The 20,053-nt window shown below is 40.1% G+C and overlaps 2 protein-coding genes across 4 annotated transcripts; both read left to right on the top strand.

The window, feature by feature from the left end:
- The first annotated feature begins 1,855 nt into the window (after positions 1-1,855).
- ubtd2 (ubiquitin domain containing 2) lies at positions 1,856-13,249 on the top strand. Its single transcript, XM_004550274.6, has 3 exons — positions 1,856-2,233; positions 6,692-6,928; positions 11,848-13,249. The coding sequence occupies exons 1-3, from the start codon at positions 1,957-1,959 to the stop codon at positions 12,345-12,347; spliced, it is 1,014 nt and encodes a 337-aa protein (XP_004550331.3). The 5' UTR covers positions 1,856-1,956; the 3' UTR covers positions 12,348-13,249.
- A 45-nt stretch (positions 13,250-13,294) lies between these two features.
- il12bb (interleukin 12B, b) lies at positions 13,295-19,612 on the top strand. 3 transcript variants are annotated; one of them, XM_076889305.1, is made up of 9 exons: positions 13,295-13,377; positions 16,902-16,995; positions 17,084-17,185; positions 17,373-17,549; positions 18,231-18,336; positions 18,436-18,605; positions 18,739-18,899; positions 19,005-19,123; positions 19,251-19,612. In XM_076889305.1, the coding sequence occupies exons 2-9, from the start codon at positions 16,902-16,904 to the stop codon at positions 19,276-19,278; spliced, it is 957 nt and encodes a 318-aa protein (XP_076745420.1). In that variant the 5' UTR covers positions 13,295-13,377; the 3' UTR covers positions 19,279-19,612. The 3 variants fall into 3 exon arrangements, with proteins under 3 accessions (XP_076745420.1, XP_076745419.1, XP_004550330.1); XM_076889304.1 differs by having other exon boundaries at positions 13,376-13,422; XM_004550273.3 differs by lacking the exon at positions 13,295-13,377 and adding an exon at positions 16,330-16,381.
- The last annotated feature ends 441 nt before the right edge of the window (positions 19,613-20,053 follow it).

Here is a 20,053-nt window from a genome sequence, read left to right as displayed (position 1 = left end):
TCATTTAGGTCACGCAGATTGTTAGCGAAGGGCTTCCAACTAAGCTCGATCCTACACGAGCATCTTCTTTCAGTTCCTAGCAATGGGAAATAACTGAAATTCCAGACAGCTTTGTTGTAAAACTAACCTCGCTATCCTGTTGCTGTTCTGTGTATGTGTTAAGAAACACGTGAGTGACTGTGTGGGTATGTGCATGTGCATGTGCATGTGCATGCGGGTGTGGGTGTGTGTTCTAGTGCATCAAATTACACATAGATCTCTTTAGCACAGTCCCAAAGATAGTGTCCAGAGTACAATAGAACAGAATCTATGCAACAGTCACTCAACAACATTTTGGGTGTTAAAACCTGAAACAATTGATGTAATATATTTTGATATATTTTGACAGTGGCATAAGCTGAAAAGAGGGAAGTATATAAGAATAGAAAAAGCAGAACTACATTCAGAATACCCTATGACAATATTTTTCTATCTGCAATAAAGTTTAAGTGTGGTTTTTGTTTCGTTATTGCAACAGAACTACAGACGGTCTAACGACTGAGGAGAACAGAATAGAACTGTAACACAATACAGCTGTGGTCAGATGTTTACATCCACTCATCGGGCATGAATGCCATGGTAATTCTTTTTCCACAGTATAATGACTGTACAGCCTACATATTTAATGAATTTAAAGAAACAAGTTTGAATTCATTTTGAATTTTCTCGAATCCACACAAGGTCAAAAGTATAAACACAGACTCAAATATATACATAGACTCCCACTAATGTTTGGTTGGTGGTGCAAGTTGCACGTCAACCAGATGCTTTTGCTAGGCATCAACAAGCTTCTGGCATAATTCTAGTTGGATATTTGAGCAACTTCATTTAAACTGGTTGGTTTCCGGACAAGGACCAACCGTTTAAGAACTCTCCAATAATTTTCAATAGGTTGGTGGTCAGGGCTTTAGGAAGGCCATTCTAAAACCTTAATGTTAGCCTGTTTTATCCACTCCAGAACCTAGCTTTGGTGTGTTTGGGCTCACTGTCCCGTTGGAACAACCAAGTTTCACCCTTCTAGCTGCTGATGTGAGGCGAAGTGGACGAATTTGGAAGTGGTCATCCTTTTTCATTATTCCATCCACTTTATGCAATGTACCAGTACCACTGACAGCAAAACAGCCACATAGCATAATGCTACCACCACCAGGCTTGACGCCTGGTAGAGTGTTGTTAGGTTTGAAAGCCTCACCTTTACTCCTGTAGTACTTCTGTACCACTTTCCTATTTGGAAAAAGAATTGATCAAAGAAATCATAACCATGATGAGTGTATACAAACTTCTGACTGCAACTGCAACTGCTTTCATTATGCTTTGTAGGGTAAAATCCAGTTTGTGTACAACTTAAGAAATCTAAAATGTGTGTCTAAAACACCAAACTAGTTTCACTAATGAAAGTCTCCCATGCAGGAAGAAGAGCAGAGTAGAGTAAAAAAAAAACAAAAACGTGCAACACAAAATCAACAATATTTTGTGCATTAAAACTAAAAAAATATATATTGAATAATAAAATTAAATAGAGTGGAAATTAGAATATAATAGGCAGCACAGCTGAATGAATGAGAACATAATAAATAATAATAATAGAGGGTGAACATTTTGATGTGACTGCTGATGTGCAGCAAACAGCTTCTCATAAAACATGATATGAGATGTGTCAAAATGCATTAACATCACTAGAGTCCAAAGTCCAAAGCAAACATTTCATACCCTAAAGATTATCTTTTGTTTTCTTTTGTTTTGCACGGTGCACTTCTCCTTTGTTCTCTGTCCTTTGTCTATATCTCTTCCTCCTTCGGCCCCTCTCTTTCTCTCCTTCATTCCTACCTCGGTCACCTTGCTACGACGTGAACCTCTCTCAGACCTTCTTGCGCCGCCGAAAAACACGAAGAAGATCATGCCTGCTGAGCTCAGTCTATGCTGAGAGAAGGAGGGAAGGAGGACGCAAGGAGAAAGGGAAAGACGGGAGGAAACGAGGAGGAAGGAGAGGACAGGAGAGAGGAAGGGAGAAAGGGAGGGGAGGGGGGAAGAGAGAGAGAAAAACGAGACAGGGGTAGTGGATGTAGCTGTAGCTGTGGGCCGGGGGGTGAGCTACCTAGCCCGGGCTGCTCTGCTGAAACATCCATGGGTGGCTGTGTCGGGAGCCACCACGACTCTTCGGGCAGCTTAAACGAGAACTCGGACGGCACTGGAGGTAACTTGCGGGGCTTGTCGACGTCTTTTATTGGCCACAAGCTTGCATTTCTTTTTTCCTTTTTTTTTACGAAGGGCTTCCTCCAGGCTCCCTGCATGTTGTCCTGACTGGAGGTCTTCTTCCCTTCCTTTTAATATCCGAGCCAGACAGAGCCGAAGACAGACAGCAGTCCTGCCGGGTGTCTCCCTCCATGCACCTGGCCTTAAAACGGCAAACGACGCCTCGTCTGCTCTCTACTTTACAAAGTGGGAAACATTGACTGTGCCAGTCTGCCTCCCTTTGTTCTTTGGTGTTGACTAAGCTAGCCGGCTAAAACGTAGCTAGTTAGCTTGCTAGCTTTCTGCATAACAAATATGGGTCACAGGCAGCAATGGCATGCAAGGGGAGCGCTCAGGCGTGATTCAGTGTGATTTCAGATTTGAATTATGCCCAGATTCTCTGCACAACTTGAAGTTACTGACAGCTCGAGTAGGGGTGCACATATGGCAGCTGCTGATCTTGTCTTATATTTATCATTATTATTATTATTGATTGTTTTCGTTGTGAGCGAGGTGTCGGGTCATGCTGTGTCCTGAAAAGTGGTCGGAAGAGTGGAGGAGGTGTCAAAACTGTAGCTTTATGACTAAAAGCGAAACTTAAAGTGTGAGCAAAAAGTGATATATCGCACAAAACTGCAAGGTAAAGGTTAGTTTTATTTACTGAGCAATAAATGGAGTTGCATGCAGTCCCAAAGCATAGTAGGGATGACAGCTCGAGCAGTGAGAAATTGAGTGCGACACTGTCTATGAATGCATGCTGTAGTACATATTCCCTTTATTAGATAGTTTACGTTGGTGATATGGATAGGGTGCACAGTGAAAGAAGGGTGCTTTGTCAACTATAAAAGCTCTGGGTGGGGTTTAAGGGGAATTGTTGCGTTTAAATGGTGTGAATCTTAAAAAAAAAGAGGGGGGGGGGAGAGCCCCTTCTTGTAGTTTGAGGTGTTGTACACAACTTCCTTAGTGTTGTTTCCTGGTTTGTCTGATCTGAAAATGAGTTCTGCTCATAGCCAGTGAGTTATTTTAATTACAGAGCGGTAAATACAGTTGGTCATGTGGGTGGGGGGTGGAGACTTAGAGATGCTGAGATAAAACTTGGTTTCCTTTATTCATTCCCTCGTTGCCTCTGCTTCTGTCTTTGCCAGTTTTCAGGCTTCCTCCCTGACTAGATATTGGGTATGAACAGCAGCGGTATCTGTAAAATGTGGAGGATCAAGAGACGATGCAGCGTTAAACGGATGCAGACAAGCAAGCAGGAACAACGCAGTTCAGTTCAACATAGGCACATTTATGTGTCACTAAATCAGATCTCGTAGGCAGGTTTACACTGCAGAAATTTCTATGTTAAATTGTTGTACATACCGGCCTACATAAATCCTTCTTGAATGACACCCAAGTAGGTTACTGTTTAAAGATATACGTGAATTATTGGCTGACAGACGATGTGGAAAGCAGGCTAATGAAGACTTATGGACAGAGTCATGCAGACAAGTTCATAACATGAGAGCATATCCGCAGGAATTCAGGCATGCACTGCTAGAAAATGATTACAGCTAAATGACGCACTAAAATGCTTTTATGTTCCTGATGTTACTGATTGTTTGGTACTTTTGCTAATGTTTTGTATAATCACATAAAATTGTTTAAAGAGCCTGTCCAATGAAAACTGGCACAGTTATATTTTCCTCTAAAGATAAATCAGGAACAAAAAAAGCAATTCAACTTCGTAGTTGAGCATTTCCGCCTTGGAACTGCTTTGTACCTGTGTTGGGTCTGGCGCCCCTCTAAGAAACTGGAGCTAGAGCCAAAGAAGAATCCTGACTATTGTAATATATAGTACTTAAGCGAGTCTTAAGCCACTTTTAACAAAAGAAGGAATGACTGTCAGGCCGTCGGATCTCCATCTGTCCATATTTGCAATCAAGTATAAGCATTTGACATTGTCACACTAAAGGCTCATGCTACCCCTTTACCATAACTTTTCTAATCAGGGTCCAAAATGAACAACCTTCTAATGTAGTTAGTTTCAGTTTGCCAAATAAATGTAAACGAGTATCGAGCTCAGGGTGACGGGAGAGGTGGATCAATCGTACCCAGTGGTCAAGTTCCCAGTCTATTCCAGGACTATCACAGTTGACAGCCAGCCATTCCTGCTCACATTGATGCCTATGTGCAATTAAGAGTCACAAGTTAACCCAGAGCACTTCAGCGTTAACTGCTGTACCACTGTGCTACCAAAATAATTGTGGGTTGCTTTTTTCCCTACTCACTTACATGTGTTCTGGTTCTGAGTTTGATAAGCACACGCTCATGGCTCAAACCAATGCGTGATTTAGACTTCTGTGGGAAATCTATGTGGTAACTTACGACATAACTGGAAAGTTCTTTTAACCATACACCATAACCTTCTACATAACCCAACGCAGCCCACAGCAACTTGAATGGCGTGGAAGGTTGAAACGCAGGGTTACGAGGAGTTTCCAGTTAATACGTAGAATTCCCACAGAAGTCAAAATCACGCGTTACGCAGAGCCTACAGACACCTTTTCAGACCGTCACTTACATGTTGTAGCTGTGTACTGTCGTCAGGGGCCAGTGTCACAAACAGCCCTTTTTTGTGCTGTTCTCAATACAGATCAACAAAGGCCTGAAGCAAAATTAAATGTTAAAAATAACAATAAGTGTTCACTTTTCAACTAATCTATACATAGCATCTTAGACACCAGTCTACGTGCTGTTGGGTCATTGGAAGACTGAAGGGGAGTACTTTTGCTTTGGTTGTGTACCCCTTTGCTCTGTGTAGGTAAACAGGCACAAACGTAGTACTATAAAGCAAGCGTCGCACAGCTGCTGTCTGAGCTATTGACTCCCTCCCTGACATTTTTCTTCTGTCCTTTACCATGTAAGCAATCATTAACACTAGTCAATGAGCAGATGATTAGGACTTTATGGGCTGTGTGAAGAAGTGGATAATTGAGATAAAGAGCCTACAGTTTAAGAGGGTTAAGTTGATTAAATGGTTAAGCATCCAGGATTTTTACTTTTATGTTTGATTAGTAAGTTAATTAATCGTTTAACGATTCACAAGAATTTGGCTTCAGTTTTGCTCTGGGCTCTTCTTTATTCAGCATAAATCTTTGTCACTTTGCTGGTGGATATTGTTTGTTTTGTTTTTAGTGTATTCCAGTTTTCTTGCCTGGTGAGTCAAAAAGTTAATTTGAAGCACAGTTTCTAACGCTGTTGAACTCAATCCATAAAATATATTTCAACTATGATACATCAACATGTACTAAACCTTGTGCAGTTCACTATTCTTCAGAATAATTTTCACATTGAGCACCTATGTATGAATTTCATTGGCACTGGGAAGTGGTTTACAGTATTTGAGAAGAGTTGAAGGTCAGCACCAGGAGAGGAACTTTAATGTATGTTTATCTGTGTTGCTATCTGTTTACTGTACAGCTGCTGCATTGTTTTCCTCCTCCCTGAAATATCAAAGGCTAAACCTGTCCAACTAGGTCCCCCTCAACCTACTAAACGCTGTGTACTGTAACCTGTCTAATGAGCTTATTTCAAACGGGAAGTCTTTTCAGCAAGCTCAAGCAAGTATTAAAAGTAGCACGGCTAGAGGCTTGTCTTACTAAAGTCAGTTGAAGGTTGGTGTTATTCGACTTTGCCACATGATCATCAGGGTTCGTGTATACCAGCAGGTGTAACTCAACACCTTGATCCATCAGCTTGCTCGCACCTCCCTGTCTGTGTTGTGTATTCAAACATACACGCTGTCCTGTGTGTCGGCCCCTTCGGCGGTGATCCAGATGGTGTTACTCACCTGCCTTCACGCTGCAGCCGGAGGGCTGTTAGATGCTAGAACCGTAACCATTTAATTGGGTTTAGTACCAATACATTTTTAGCTTCACTTTGTCTAAATGCTTCATTTAGACCTTATATTATAGTGTAGGCCCATTTTTAATTGACAATTGAATCATGCTTGTGTTTATGAGCAAAGCTGAAAGTCTTGTTTTGTTTCCAGTGAATCCTAACTTTTGTTATGCCTGCTTCCTCCTTACTCATAATCTCTACTTCTCATTTTTATCTTCTGTGGATTTCCCATCTTTTCTCATCTTGGATCCCACATCTGTCTACTTTCTCTTCCCTACATCCAAATTGCTTTTGTTTGTCTTCTTTCCTTTTCTTGGTATTTCCCCTTTACTCCTTCTTCTCTTTGTTGCTTCCTCCGTTTATTCCCATTTTGGTTCACACCTTTGATTCCTCTTTCCCTCCCTCACTTTTATGAGAGTCTTTTTCAATATTTCTGTTTGGTTCTTCAATTTTCAGTCTGCGTCAGTCTTCCTGTTTTTATTAGTTGCATTTTCTCTCTAAATCCCCCCTTTCCTCTCCCTCTCTTTGCCGCTCCCAGTGGCTCTAGGGCGTAACCAGCCCCTGAAGAGAGAGCGGCCTAAATGGAAAAGTGACTACCCGATGACTGAAGGCCAGCTGCGCAGCAAAAGAGATGAGTTCTGGGATACGGCGCCAGCTTTCGAAGGCCGGAAGGAGATCTGGGATGCGCTGCGGGCTGCGGCCAGCGCCTTTGAGAGCAATGACCACCTGCTGGCTCAGGCGATCCTTGACGGAGCCAGCATCACACTGCCACATGGTAACACACATTTCCACAGTGATGGGTCTAGTTGACAAGTCATAGATTTTGCTTTATTTTCTGAAAAATAGCTGTAATGGGACACTGAAATGTCAAAGTCAAAATCTCCCCTTCGAATACTCACGATACAGAGCTTTTACTTCATGCCACCTGTCAGCATTCAGTACCACACGCAGCTACTAAATAGTAGCTCTTCAATGTAAAGAGGTTAAATTTACATAGAACAGAGAAGCAAAGGGAGGCTGCTTCCCCAGGAAGTGTCTTTAGATTGCCCTCTGATAAGTTTCATAAACAGGAAGCAAACTTTGCCACATATTACTGAAGCATTTTGTTTATGTAAGTGCCTTCTTTGCTGTCCTTGTTAAAGTCACAGACTACAATTGACATTTTAGTGAACATGGAAGTAAATAGAGCGATTATAAAGCATCAATATAATTCAGCCTGCTATAAAAGAACCTCTTAGTGATTTTCAGTGACCACATTTTAGAGTTTAGGCTTTAGCTGCGAGGAAGTGCTGCAGAAGTAACCCATAAATAATAAATAAGGGGCATGTTCTTGCTCTGCTGAAAGGAGGAAGTAATAAGTCACCTAAGTATGCCAAAGAGTTCAAAACACAAGAGCATTCTCTTAGAACAAATCTATAAAATATATGTGGCTCAAATTCAGGAAGCCCAAATCCAAGCTGTTATAATAAGCTGCTGCAGTAGGCTCTCTACGCGTGGATGTGTCGTTCTTTATTGTTCCCAATTCTTCAAACTTCACAAAAATAATACAGTTCTGTGCAGAATCCCTCATTTCTTTATATTTTACTTGAAAAATGGGAAATAGATGCAGAGTTGTTGAAACATGCAAACATACAGAGAAATACAGGGCACAAGGCAAAAACAGAGTTTGTATAATTCTACCAAGCTTGGAAGGGAATATTATTTTTAAGCATAGCCTGAACTTTAATAAGCAAGCTTTCTTGTAATTTCTTTAAGTAGTTTTCAGGAATAGTTTCTTGGAGGACATTAAAAGCCCTTCTTTAGATGTTTGCTCCCCCTTGGTCTGTTGTATGTCAACGTGATCCCACAATGTTAATAATGTTCAGAGTTCTGGGTCTCTGGTGAGGCCAATCCATGATGCATTATAGCCCATTCTGCCAGTTGCTTGGTGAAATTGGTTCCAAAGAGGGTGTTGCACCAAAAACATTCTGGTGATTGCTTTGGTCACCAGCAGATTGGAACAGTTACCTGTATTTTCTGTGGAAAACACCAATTTGGCTGCAAACACAGTCAAGCAGTAGTGAAACACTGACTGGAAACGATGGTTTGCTGCAGCGAAGAGGCAGAGCTTTTACTTTGAAGACGGATGCTGTCCCATTTCTGGTTTCTTCTCACAGTTTCACTACTGTTTGGAGACCACAGGAAGGGACCGAAGCAGTCGCAATGAGGTTTTTGCCAGCTGGTCTGGGACATTTTTCGAATTTTTCCCCTAGCGACCAGTGGTTGCTAAGTGGTCACTGACCTACCTCTCGGCCTTAGGTAACTGGGGCCTTATTAAGTTGATGATGGTTAGTGGTCACCTGACTGCAAAACCTGTATATGTATATTTTAAGTACCATTAAGAACCTCATGTCAGTGCCTTACAATGTCTACTTGATTCCTCTCAGTAGTTTGGCTAGGTCAGATCAGGTCCTGCTGGGCTGCAGCTGTGGATTCTCTAGACCTGACATCATTGTTTCACTCTACCAGCAGTGCAGTGCAGAGAGTAGACACAACACTTAAATATTTTCACCACTCACACATTTACATTTTCTCAGTCAGTCATGCAAAGCATTGATTTCAAATTTCTTTCACCATTCTGCCCTTGTTCACCAGGACACTTTTGGTCTTCCAGTACTGCTTTACACTTAAACTGAGCAGCATACAGGAATCAGAACTGACATTCCTAAATGTTTTCATCACATTTAATACATCACATGTTGTACAATTGGGATAGAGGGAAAGATGGATGGATTCTTAACTGGTCCCACAAGGGAAATGACTGTGTTCTGTGCAGCAGAATAAAGGCAAGTTTGCTTAAATCTTTTGGCTATGTGTGGTTGGCTGTGAAGTCTGTTTAATAGGTTTTAAGAAACAAATTGAAGTTGCGTTTTGTTTGATGTGAAAAGGCTTATCTTGAACATCAGGCCACCATTCTAGGTCTGCAGCAAAGGAAACGCATGAGAAAGAAACAACACATTCACAAATTTAAAGCAATTTTATTATGTCCAACATCCTAGTTATCACTCTTAGCAAGTTAAATATTAAGAAATCCAGAGTACAGCTGAGGCTGACGAAGCCATCATTAGTTTTACACACACGTGTTGATGTTGCTAAAGAAAGTATTTTTGTGACACCAGAATAAAACAATCGCTGTAATCTGTAGGATTCGCTTTATTCCTGTCTTTTCAGTAGCTGTTTACATTTAGTCTGCACCAGCATGGTAAAAAGAAAATGTTTGCTCACTATGGGACCAAACAGCGATCCTCAAAAATCCTTTAAAATTGCATTACCATTACTAGCTGAGACTTTGTTGGTGCCATTCAGGAAATGGATTAGTTTCTCCAAATCCCCACTTAATTCATAATGGAGACTTTTATTGTATTAGAGATGCATCATCTGATGGGTTCCCCTTTCACTGTTTTTTTTTTTTTTTTTTGTTTTTTTTTTTAAGAGTTTAAGTTTTTTGTTTTGGTTGTTGTTGTTTTTTGTTTGCTTTTTTTAAGAAAAAAAAAGGTTGAAAACAAATTTTGTGGTCATTGAAAGTTGCTCTGTGAACACTGAAATGAGATTCAAGTCTTTGTCTTTAGAAAACATAAGGAAATTATAGAGCATCTTTTCTGGAGCCATTTGCTGTCATTAGCCATTCATCCATCCATTTTGTGCTGCTCATCTGTCTTGAGGTATCAGGGGCATGAGGCCAACTCTTTAAGCACTTATGGGCTAATACCGCATACTCCCAAAGCACCCCTCAAACGACATCCCGAGGGATGCGGTCATTTGATTTTTCCAAGTCCATAAAATGCATGTAGGCTGGTTGGGCAAATTCCCACGCAGTTTTGAATATCCTTGTAAGGATGGAAGGATTTACGGATTCACATCACTTATATTTTCATCCTTTAAAATTCAAAACGTGTTGGGGGGGATATGCAGCACAGCAAGCACTTCAACAACATGTTTCTTTGCTTTTGTCATAAGATTCATTCTTTAAAATTTGGTACAAGGCTAATTCCACCTTGTGGGTGGAATTTGTTTTTGTTTTGATGAAATGCCACAACCAAAAGCATCAGTACCATCTGGAATACATTGGTGTTCTGCAGCTGAAAAATAAATAGCTGTTGAAGGGAAAAAAATCAAAGGAAGATCCTTTCCAGATCCTGTTTATACATTTTCATTGAGCCATGTTAAAACTAATATTTATCTTAGCCTTTTGTGATGCTGGCTATCACTACTTCTTCATATTGTGCGCTCTCTGTTGTCCCACATAGAAGGAGCCTAAATAAACAACTGTTTAGTTGGTGTGCTGAAATATCGGAGGTAGGACAGCTCAACTGTAGATTTATTTGCTCAAATTTATATTTATTTTATGTACCTGATAAAAGCAGAGAGCTATAAAATATTTAAACATGCTCACCAATTATTTATGTAGACTCCTGCACAATATATAATAGTGTGGTTGTGGTTGAAATAATTGCTGCACTTTCGTTTTGTGGTGGTTTTTGGTGATTGCTGCTACGCAGTGGGCTACACGTGCCAGAAACCAGCCTTTTTGCCACCTTATTCCTTCACAATTACATGAACTCTGCACTTTTCTTGAAGGCAAGAGTTACTTTCATGTCCTCACCGAGGCCAAAGTTGTCATCATCTAGAGAGTAGCGAGAACTTTTCTGGGCTTCTGCTAACTCATCTCGGTTTTGGTTACAGGAAAACTCACTGCTACTCTCGGGTGGATCGTGCTTCGGTTTAAGTCATAAAACAGCGCAACAGCAGCAAGGTGACCTTTTTTTTAAAATGTCATTTAGAAGAAACCGTGGTCAGGCGGTCTTCTCACTTTTGTGGGGAGAGTTTTTCATCTTTTTGGATGTCATCATCAACTTAATCTTCTGTTTTTGTTAATCCACAATAAATATGACCTTTTAGTTTTTTGGTATGAAAAGTAGTCACTTTGAATTATTTTGCAGGGTATGTATCTGTCAGGAATCCCCCTCGTGAACAGAATGGCTTACATTTTTACTCGTGGACACAACCTCTTCAGTATGCTATAATTCCCACTTTCTGTCCACCAACTCTTTTATTGTCAGAGTCTGAATCACAGAAATTACATAATGTTTCGTTATGTTTTAGTCCAAGATGAGACTTTCCCTTTTCTCCTGCTTCCACAGTCTGTCCCCCTACAATCTTTATTTTCTATTTGTATGACTCTCATTTCTCCATTTCATATCAATCCAGGGTATTATGAAGCATAGTTCAGGTTTTGGCTTTGTTGAATGGGAAAAAATGTTTTAACTTTCACTTTATTACAAATGACTAATAGATTTCTTTAAACAGAAAGTATTCCATCTCATGCACAGCAAGGTATATATATCTATATATTAGAACTTTTTTGTTTAGACAAGTAGTCCATGAAGAGTTACGAAAAGGAAAAATTAGAAATGACCCTCCTGTTCACTTTAGTGTTTTATGGCTCTGCATTGGAAGCTCCGAGTTAATCATTTACCGAGCTCTTACACTTCTGTTTATATTGTAATGTGATTTATTGACAGTGGCAATTCCTGCAAACCATAATCTGTAGCTTTCATTTGATTTATTAACCAAATTAATATTTAGATTTTTTTTTTTTTTTTTTTTTTAATACCGGTATATTGAATTAATTGGTTATATTCTCCGTTCTTCCAGGAGCTCTAACCGAATGCTACGATGAATTGGGGAATCGATACCAGCTGCCAGTCTACTGCCTCTCTCCCCCCGTCAACATGATCGAGGAACGCTCCGATGAGCCCGACGGTTCAGATCCTGACTCCGGAACCACCGACCCGTCCTTGGGCAGCGCCGGTGAGCCTGGCACAGGAGGGGAATGCCAGCTTCGGCTTCGCCTCTCCACGGGTCGCGACCTCCGGCTGGCAGTCCGTTCCACGGACACAGTAGGCATAATGAAGCGGCGTCTACAAAGTCAGGAGGGCGTGCCTGCCGCAACGCAACGCTGGTTTTTCTCAGGGCGGCCCCTGACAGACAGACTGCGCTTGGACCAACTCAACATCTCAAGAGACTATGTAGTGCAGGTCATCCTCAGCCAGCGACCACCACCAGAGCCTGAAACTACACCAGAAACATCAGGGCCAGTGGCAGCAGAAGAAGTAGCCGCACTGCCACAAGAGCCCACGCCGGAGGAGGATTGATGCTCCCAAACTGGCAGCCTGGAACGGGGCATACCAGTGATGTGATAGTATAAAAGTTGGAGGATAACAAGGGACACAAAAGAAGCTGATTTCTCTTCTCTTCTCTTCTCTTTTCTCTTCTCAGACATTTTTTGCTGAGAACTTTGTTTGGGCTGATATTAGGCATCTGCTGGAGCATAAGGACTCTTGGATTGAGAAAAGACTAATCCTTTTGGTTTTTACACATTGAAATTTTGACCTTTTTTGAAGTCTTTTTAACTGTTCCTATGGAAACCAAACAGCAAAAAGAGAACTTTGTCAGATGGCTAAAATGGGTTTTCTTAGCAACACTGATATTTGAATGTTTCTGTGTTTCAGTTTCCATTCAAGTTCTGCTCTTTGGCAAAGCTGGTTCAGCACAGAGAATTCTTCGTATAAGGCGACAGGGTTACGCGTGTACTTTCACAGCATATGTTTTCAATTTAGACATTTCAAAAAGACACTTAACAGTACTGAGAGTTATTCAGAAATTCTTCATTTAAATACATGATAGTAAATCAGTCAAGAATGCTTGCGTCAGGGGATAAAGTCGGTATACAAACAGCCATAAAGGAAGTTTGGTGTAGTTGGTTAGCAAGCAGATGTGTTCTCCCTCTTGAGGCACTCAGAGGACATGACTGGATGCTTTACCAAGCTGCTGCTGCTGGATCATATTCTTTATTTCACTCTGCTTCACTGAACAATCAGATTAATCATGTTATAAGTAGTCAGCCTGTGCGTGAGAGTGCGTGTGAATAAGTGTGTGTGCGTGTGCGGATGTTCATATATGATCAGGACACAACCACCACTCATTCATGTGGTGAAAAGGATGGACATCAGAAACACAGTTGCATATTTTGATTAAAGAATGTTTTTAATGAAAACTAGTCATTGTTTGTTTTCTTCGATCTCTCTTTCAGAATTTCATATTTCGATGAAGACTTGGGACATACTGGACTGATATGCCACAATACTTACACTTGCTACAACTCTGGGATTGCCTTTTAATAAGGTTTATGACTTGCTTAGTTTTTCCACTTCTTGCGTTTTAATTAAGGTGACTTCCTCACTCATTTTCTTTGCTTAATACATTACAAATATTACACGTCAAATGGTCTCACAATGTAATTGTTTGTAGATTGCATAGTATTGTGTAAATGGCCTGTATTTGTAAGGACCCCAAAGCGCTTTACACTACATTCAGTCACACACATTCACACACTGGTGATGGCAAGCTACATTGTAGTCACAGCCGCCCTGGGGCGCACTGACAGAGGCGAGGCTGCCAAACACTGGCACCACCGGGCCCTCTGACCACCACCAGTAGGCAACGGGTGAAGTGTCTTTCGCAAGGACACAACGACCGAGACTGTCAGAGCCGGGGCTCGAGCCAGCAACCTTCCAATTACAAGGCGAACTGCCAACTCTTGAGCCACTATCACCCCTTGTGTATTCCCATGCACATAGCGTCATTTTAAAGTTACAAATAGGAAAAAATTATCTTGTATTTTGTGGCTAATATTGAAAGGAAAGGTTAAGGCTAAGGGCAAAAATTAACTTTCTTTCTTTTTACTTGGTAAAATGAGCTGTGTGACATCCTCAATACCATTTTAAGCCTGAGTACTGAATTTACACATCATCACCTCCTATAAGTGTAATATTTTGCATCAGTTTTAATTTGAACAAAACCCTCAGAATGGTTTTAAAATGTCAAAACAACAACATTTGGCTTGTCTAATTTGTTTGGGCCTTTGGACAGGTGCTGTAGCCATTTCCATTATAAATGTCAGGCTAAAATAATCGCCTCCTGGCTTCAGTCACAAGTCAAGTCAAGTTGGCTTTATTGTCACTTCAACCATATACAATTTAACAGTACACAGTGAGGCGAAACAACGTTCCTCCAGGAACCAAGGTGCTACATGCAACATAAATTTACAACATAAATTAACAAAAAACACTAAACTAGCTAACTAAGAGGCCTAGTTAGCTGGCTAGCAGAGACAAGAACTAAGAGGCCTAGTTAGCTGGCTAGCAGAGACAAGAGGTCTCCATAATAATGTAATATAAGCTCCCAGAGCATTGTTTTTGTGCTGATGTTAATGCCGCGGGTGTTTTTGGAATTTTGCAAATTCTAAATCATATCTACAACTATAACAGCAGAGCACTACTGACTCTTACACACACATGTGCCTCAGCAACATCCCCCACATGCTCTGTAATTTCACGTGGTCAACCACTTTGCGGCTAAGTTGCTGTGCTTCCTAAATGTTTCCACTTTGCAATAATACCAGCTGATTGAGGGAAGCAATTTCACAAAATGACTTGTTACAAAGGTGGCAGCCTGTCACAGCGCCACACTTGAATCCAGTTAGCTCATTAGAACAACTCATTTTTTCACGAATGTAAAGGCAGACTGCTTGGCTTGATGGTTTTATGCTCTGCGGGACTGATAACACCTAAATTTAAGAGGGACTGTTTCTGTCCTTTGTTGTGTGATTACAATTCAGTAATGTGTCTTATCAATCTTTAAAAAACTAAAATGTAGGATTCCCCAAAAGATCAAATTATAATTTCAGGATCTGACACTGATATATCCATGATAATCTAATCTGTTTTATCTGTCTAGTCTCTTTAACAGGAATAATACAGCACACTTAACAGCATAATACACACTAAGTTTTTCCTGTAGTCTCTTTTCTCTATAATTTCAACATCATTGTTTAAGCCCATTCATTTAGTCCTGGCAGAAACTGGAAGTTTTCTTGAAAAACCCAATTACGCAAGCATTGATTAATTGGATTTGTTTTTGAAAGAAGTGCTGCTAAGCGGCATTCCCACCTTGACAAAGACATACCTGCTATCATTCAGCTGGTATGAGGAAGGAATACCAGCTGCTTCTCCACAATTCCTATAAAATACAAAGGAAGTTAAAGAGTTGATAAGCCACTTGTTTAATATTGAGAAAAGTCGCACCGTGCACACACACACACACACACACACACACACAGGGAAGTGGATGTGGTGTAAGGTTAGTATGATATGACATTTTCAGTCCCCATAGAATACGAAATAGGATAGTGGTGGGGAAAAACCTTTTACTTAATTGAAGTGAGGGTCCAAGCAAGGAAATTGCATTTCCTTTCAAAACAGCATAAAACACACTCCCCTTGAGTCATCTGTTGCCTTTTTTTTTTTTAAATAAACAAAGGTTAATCAAAAGAAACCCCTATACCTATGTGTATTTATAGGAAAGGGTCTACGAGTTGTCATTACAGGTGCAACCACACAGGCATGCTTAAATGTTAGTGGTTATTTTGGAAAGAAAACGCTCTGCAGGTAACTTCCCAGATGTATACGTAAAAAAAAAAAGAAAATGCAACAGTGATTTTTCCATTTGGTCATTGCGTTTACAAAACTCATTCAGATAATCCTGTTTTGTTTTTTTGTTTTGTTTATAATCTGGGTTTTCTTTATTTCGTTCCTGATGATTGTGTTCTCTTGACGCATTCTGTGGAAGCGTCCTTTTTCTTGTTCTTCTTTAGAAGTCCCATGACGGCTTTCTAGATTACCTGCTCCACTTTCAGTGGCGTATAACCATATTTAAACATTTTAGGGGTTGCAGTTCTGTTTTACAGAAGTTTCTGTATCATTAGTTGGCCTTACTTCCCCCCCAAAGTGGTTAGTGTGATCACACAATCATCAGATTACAGCATGGATTTTGTACCGAATGAATTGTCGTCTTCAACACAGCTAAATTAATCAAGCTTAACAAAAGAGGAGAGCCGGGTGGAAAGCTAGTGGTAATCCATTTATTTTGATCATTCATTAAATTTCCTTTCATGTGCAGTGTGGTCCATTGTCATCGTCATCATTGGTCAGGTATTAAAGAGTTCCTCTTTTGAGTGGGGATTTCTCAGCCTGACGTATAAATGCAGCTGCAGCTGCTGCCTTTACACAGACAAACACTGCTTACTGCATCTGGTTCCAGTGTGAAATTTTGAATCAAGTTTTGCAGGGTAAGATCTATTATATTCCATCTGATTGTCACAGATATTCAGGAGGAGGAATAATCTGCTCACTTTGGGTTATGTAAAAATCAAAAATTTAGGTATCTTGAAGTATGTTTAAAACTTCTTATATAATTGAAAACACTTTGAAAATGCTGTTGTACTGGTTCCCAAATTTGAGTTCTCATCCTTTGAAGGGTCAAAAAGGTTTTAGGAGGAACTATCTGATTTTTTTTTTATATACTATTTCATTTGATATCTTCTAAAAAAAATTTATTAGATTTATTTTTTTAATTTTTACTAAACTAACAGATAGTTAAACTAAGGATATTTTCTCTGTAATTTTATTTGATTTTAATTAGTTTTCCAAGTTCACAATTCTTTTGTTGTTATTTTATTTTAGTTATCACTGCTTTGATTTAAAGGGTTAATTTTGTACTTGAGTATTTCACTTTTTTCAAGGTTTAAAAAGAAATATTTTTATTTGTTTATGTAAAAGAGTCCCATCACTTCCTTTCTTTTGTTACAGATGCATACATTTTTGCTCATGGTTGTGTGGGCTATACTGAGTGGCGCCCGCTCTGACACCCAGCAAGCAGATGTCGAGACACTCATGGATAATGGTATCTCCTTGTCTTTGAATATTCCTCCATGTTTTCATTTTTGTTTTTATTTCACCAACAGTAAAATCAATTTTTTTGCTTTACCTAGTTGTGGTCCTGAGGGTGCCCTCTTTTACGGGTAGCATGATTCACGTTCCTTTGACCTGCGGAGAAGCTTTTCAGAATGAGCCTGTGTTTTGGAAGAAAAATGGTAACGCAGATTTTAATTCAATTCATTTTACTTATGTAAAGAAAAAGTCAAAGTCACAAGAACTTTCTTTTGCTTGTTTGCTCTATAGCTCATCAAGCTTTTGTTTATCCAGACGTCAAACTTTCCCGTTTGTCTCTTTATGGCTTTTTATGACCACATTGTAACAATGAACATGTCCGTGTCTCAGGTCAGGAGCTCAATCCTCCTCTGCAGGGGAACCAAGTCCAGGTCCTGGTGGAGGAGATGAAAGGAGGGAACTACACTTGCCACCTCAGTCCAAGTGGAGAATACCTGAACCACACTATGATCTTAATCCAGCTTAATCCAGACAACAGGACAGTCATATTGGAAAACAGAGAAGGAGGTAAGTTGAAAAAAAAAGAAAGAAGGAAGGAAAGGATCAAAGGCAAAGAAAGAAGTGAAACGAGTAGGGGAGGGAGAACAAAGAAGGCATGCATGAAGGGAAAAGGGCAAAGAGCAGATTTTCTTTGACTGGATTTAGCCTCAGGCTTTCTCTGAAGAAGAAATGGTATTGATGGGACTGAACAGCTAAGATGATGGTCAGATAGGGATTTAGGATAAGAAAAAAAAAATAGGGAAAGGGTGTAAGGGTGGGGTTCCAGAGCAGAAAACAGAAACTGGATCAAAGGATCACCATTAGTAGTGTCAAAGGAATTTTAATAGAGAAGATGAGGGAAAAGAACAACACAGTGAGCAGGCTTTATATTAGGCCCATCATCACATTGTTAGTGCTCATGTTTCTCCATAAGGTTTCAGCTTTGTAAATCTCAAACATTAAGTTTCTGCAGTTTTGTGCTATGAGGCAATGTTTTCCTGTGATGGAACAAAACCTTAAAGTTGAAGAGGCAGCTACAAAGCTTTTTTTCTCGTTTACAGCAATTATATCAATGCCCTGAGTGATTTATTTGTGTTTACTCGATGGGATCTAGAAGAACAATGAAACACTACAAGTGTAAGCTACACTGTTCATAAGAACATTAAACAAAAGAGAGGGAGGGGACTGACAGTAATTCTGTTGCTCCAGGTCACATCCACTGCTCGGCACCAAACTATACAGGATTCTTTCACTGCTCCTGGAAAAGAACAGCGCTCAGATCTGATGCCAGTGTGGTTTTGGTTAAGGCTGAACGGTAAGGACAAAGACAATGCATAGCATACTTTGGTTGGGTGCTGGTGTGGAGGAGGTGCTCTAGATAGTATTTTAACATCAACTTATATTTATATTCCAGTTTTACCGAAGATATCCCCTGTGAGCTGGATGCTGATGCATCAGGGGTTCGCTGCCAGGATGCCCACTGCCCATACAAAGAGGAGCAACATCGCATTTCCTTCACCGTTTACATACGCAGCCATGCTCGTTTGGAGACCTACACAAAGTCTTTCTACCTGAGAGAAATCGGTAAGTTTGTTTTTGTGTATTTTAGCGTATGAAAAGTAACTTTCTTAGTCATCGTGCCGTGATTTCCTCTCTCCATTCTCTTTCTTTTTTAACCTTTGCCCACCTCATTTCTCTCCCTCCCAACTCAATAAAGTGAGACCGTCAAAACTCCCTAACCTGCACATCAGTGATGGGAAGGTGTTCAGCTGGGACTACCCTGATACTTGGGAGAAACCCTGCAGCTTCTTTGGCCTACAGTTTGAGGTCAAGCTGGTGCACAGTGGACATCCCTGCAACAGTGACAATCAAATAATTGTAATTAATACACGTACATCTATACACCAGATTCATATCTCTTTGCTGATGTCCAGTTTAGTCGAGGTTTCTTTGTCTTTATTAAGTCGCCTCTTCTTTGTGCAGAATATCACCACTGATACAACCAAATATGAGGTTGGCGTTAAGACCAAGAAGTATGTTTTCTGTGTGCGAGCTCAGGACAAGTTCACCAGAGGGCCGTGGAGCCACTGGAGTCAGTGCACGTAAGTGTATTGATTTTTATTTATTTATTTTTTGCTAATTCTGTTCCTGTGCAAGGATTCACACTATTTACAAATCATTGTATACTGACTGATCCAATCTGTACTGTTTTGTTCTTTTTACCAACAGAGTGAACAAACATAACGTGGCATGCTAAGCGTTAGCCGCTGGACTCTGCTGCCGCACCAGAAAGAGGAAAACAGTTTTTAAAAATATTGTAATTCAGAAGGAAAAAAAAATGGTCTAATACATTTTTTCAAGTGATGCACAACATATGAAGCTGTGCTTCAGGAGTGAATGTATACCTGTACAGTATTTATTCATCCCTCTTCATCCCCATTCGTTATGTCTGTGGAACTACAGAACAATGTTACAATAATGATTTGTACTGTGATTGAAATGAATTAGTATTTCCTTCATGCCCTTTTTAACTTATTTATATCTGTTCAGAATGTTTCTCAACATTTTATAATAAATTAATGAACATGTCAGTTTATTGTATTTTCTTTCATTTTATAACAGGGCATCTCAAAATGTATTTGAATCCCATGGGTTATCTATAGTAATGACGAGTTTATTTTGAGTGCAGAACATACAAAAGATGAAAAATGCACTGACAAACTAGAAAAAACACAAAATCATAAAACTAAAGTACTTGTACATATTTGCATATTTTATATTCTGATATTGTGCGAGTTGCATGTGTATTCACTCATCATGTGGCTACGCGAGACAAAAATAGGTAATAACAATGACAACAGTAGGAAAATAATAGTCAGTAATAATACTGAAAAAATATTTATGACATTAGGGGGCGATCATGGCTGTGGGGCGATCGTGGCTCAAGAGTTGGGAGTTTGCCTTGTAATCGGAAGGTTGCCGCTTCGAGCCCCGGCTTGGACAGTCTCGGTCGTTGTGTCCTTGGGCAAGAC

This window comes from Maylandia zebra, linkage group LG10 (assembly GCF_041146795.1).
Source record: "Maylandia zebra isolate NMK-2024a linkage group LG10, Mzebra_GT3a, whole genome shotgun sequence".
NCBI lineage: Eukaryota > Metazoa > Chordata > Actinopteri > Cichliformes > Cichlidae > Maylandia > Maylandia zebra.
This window is presented reverse-complemented; position numbering and strand designations above follow the sequence as displayed.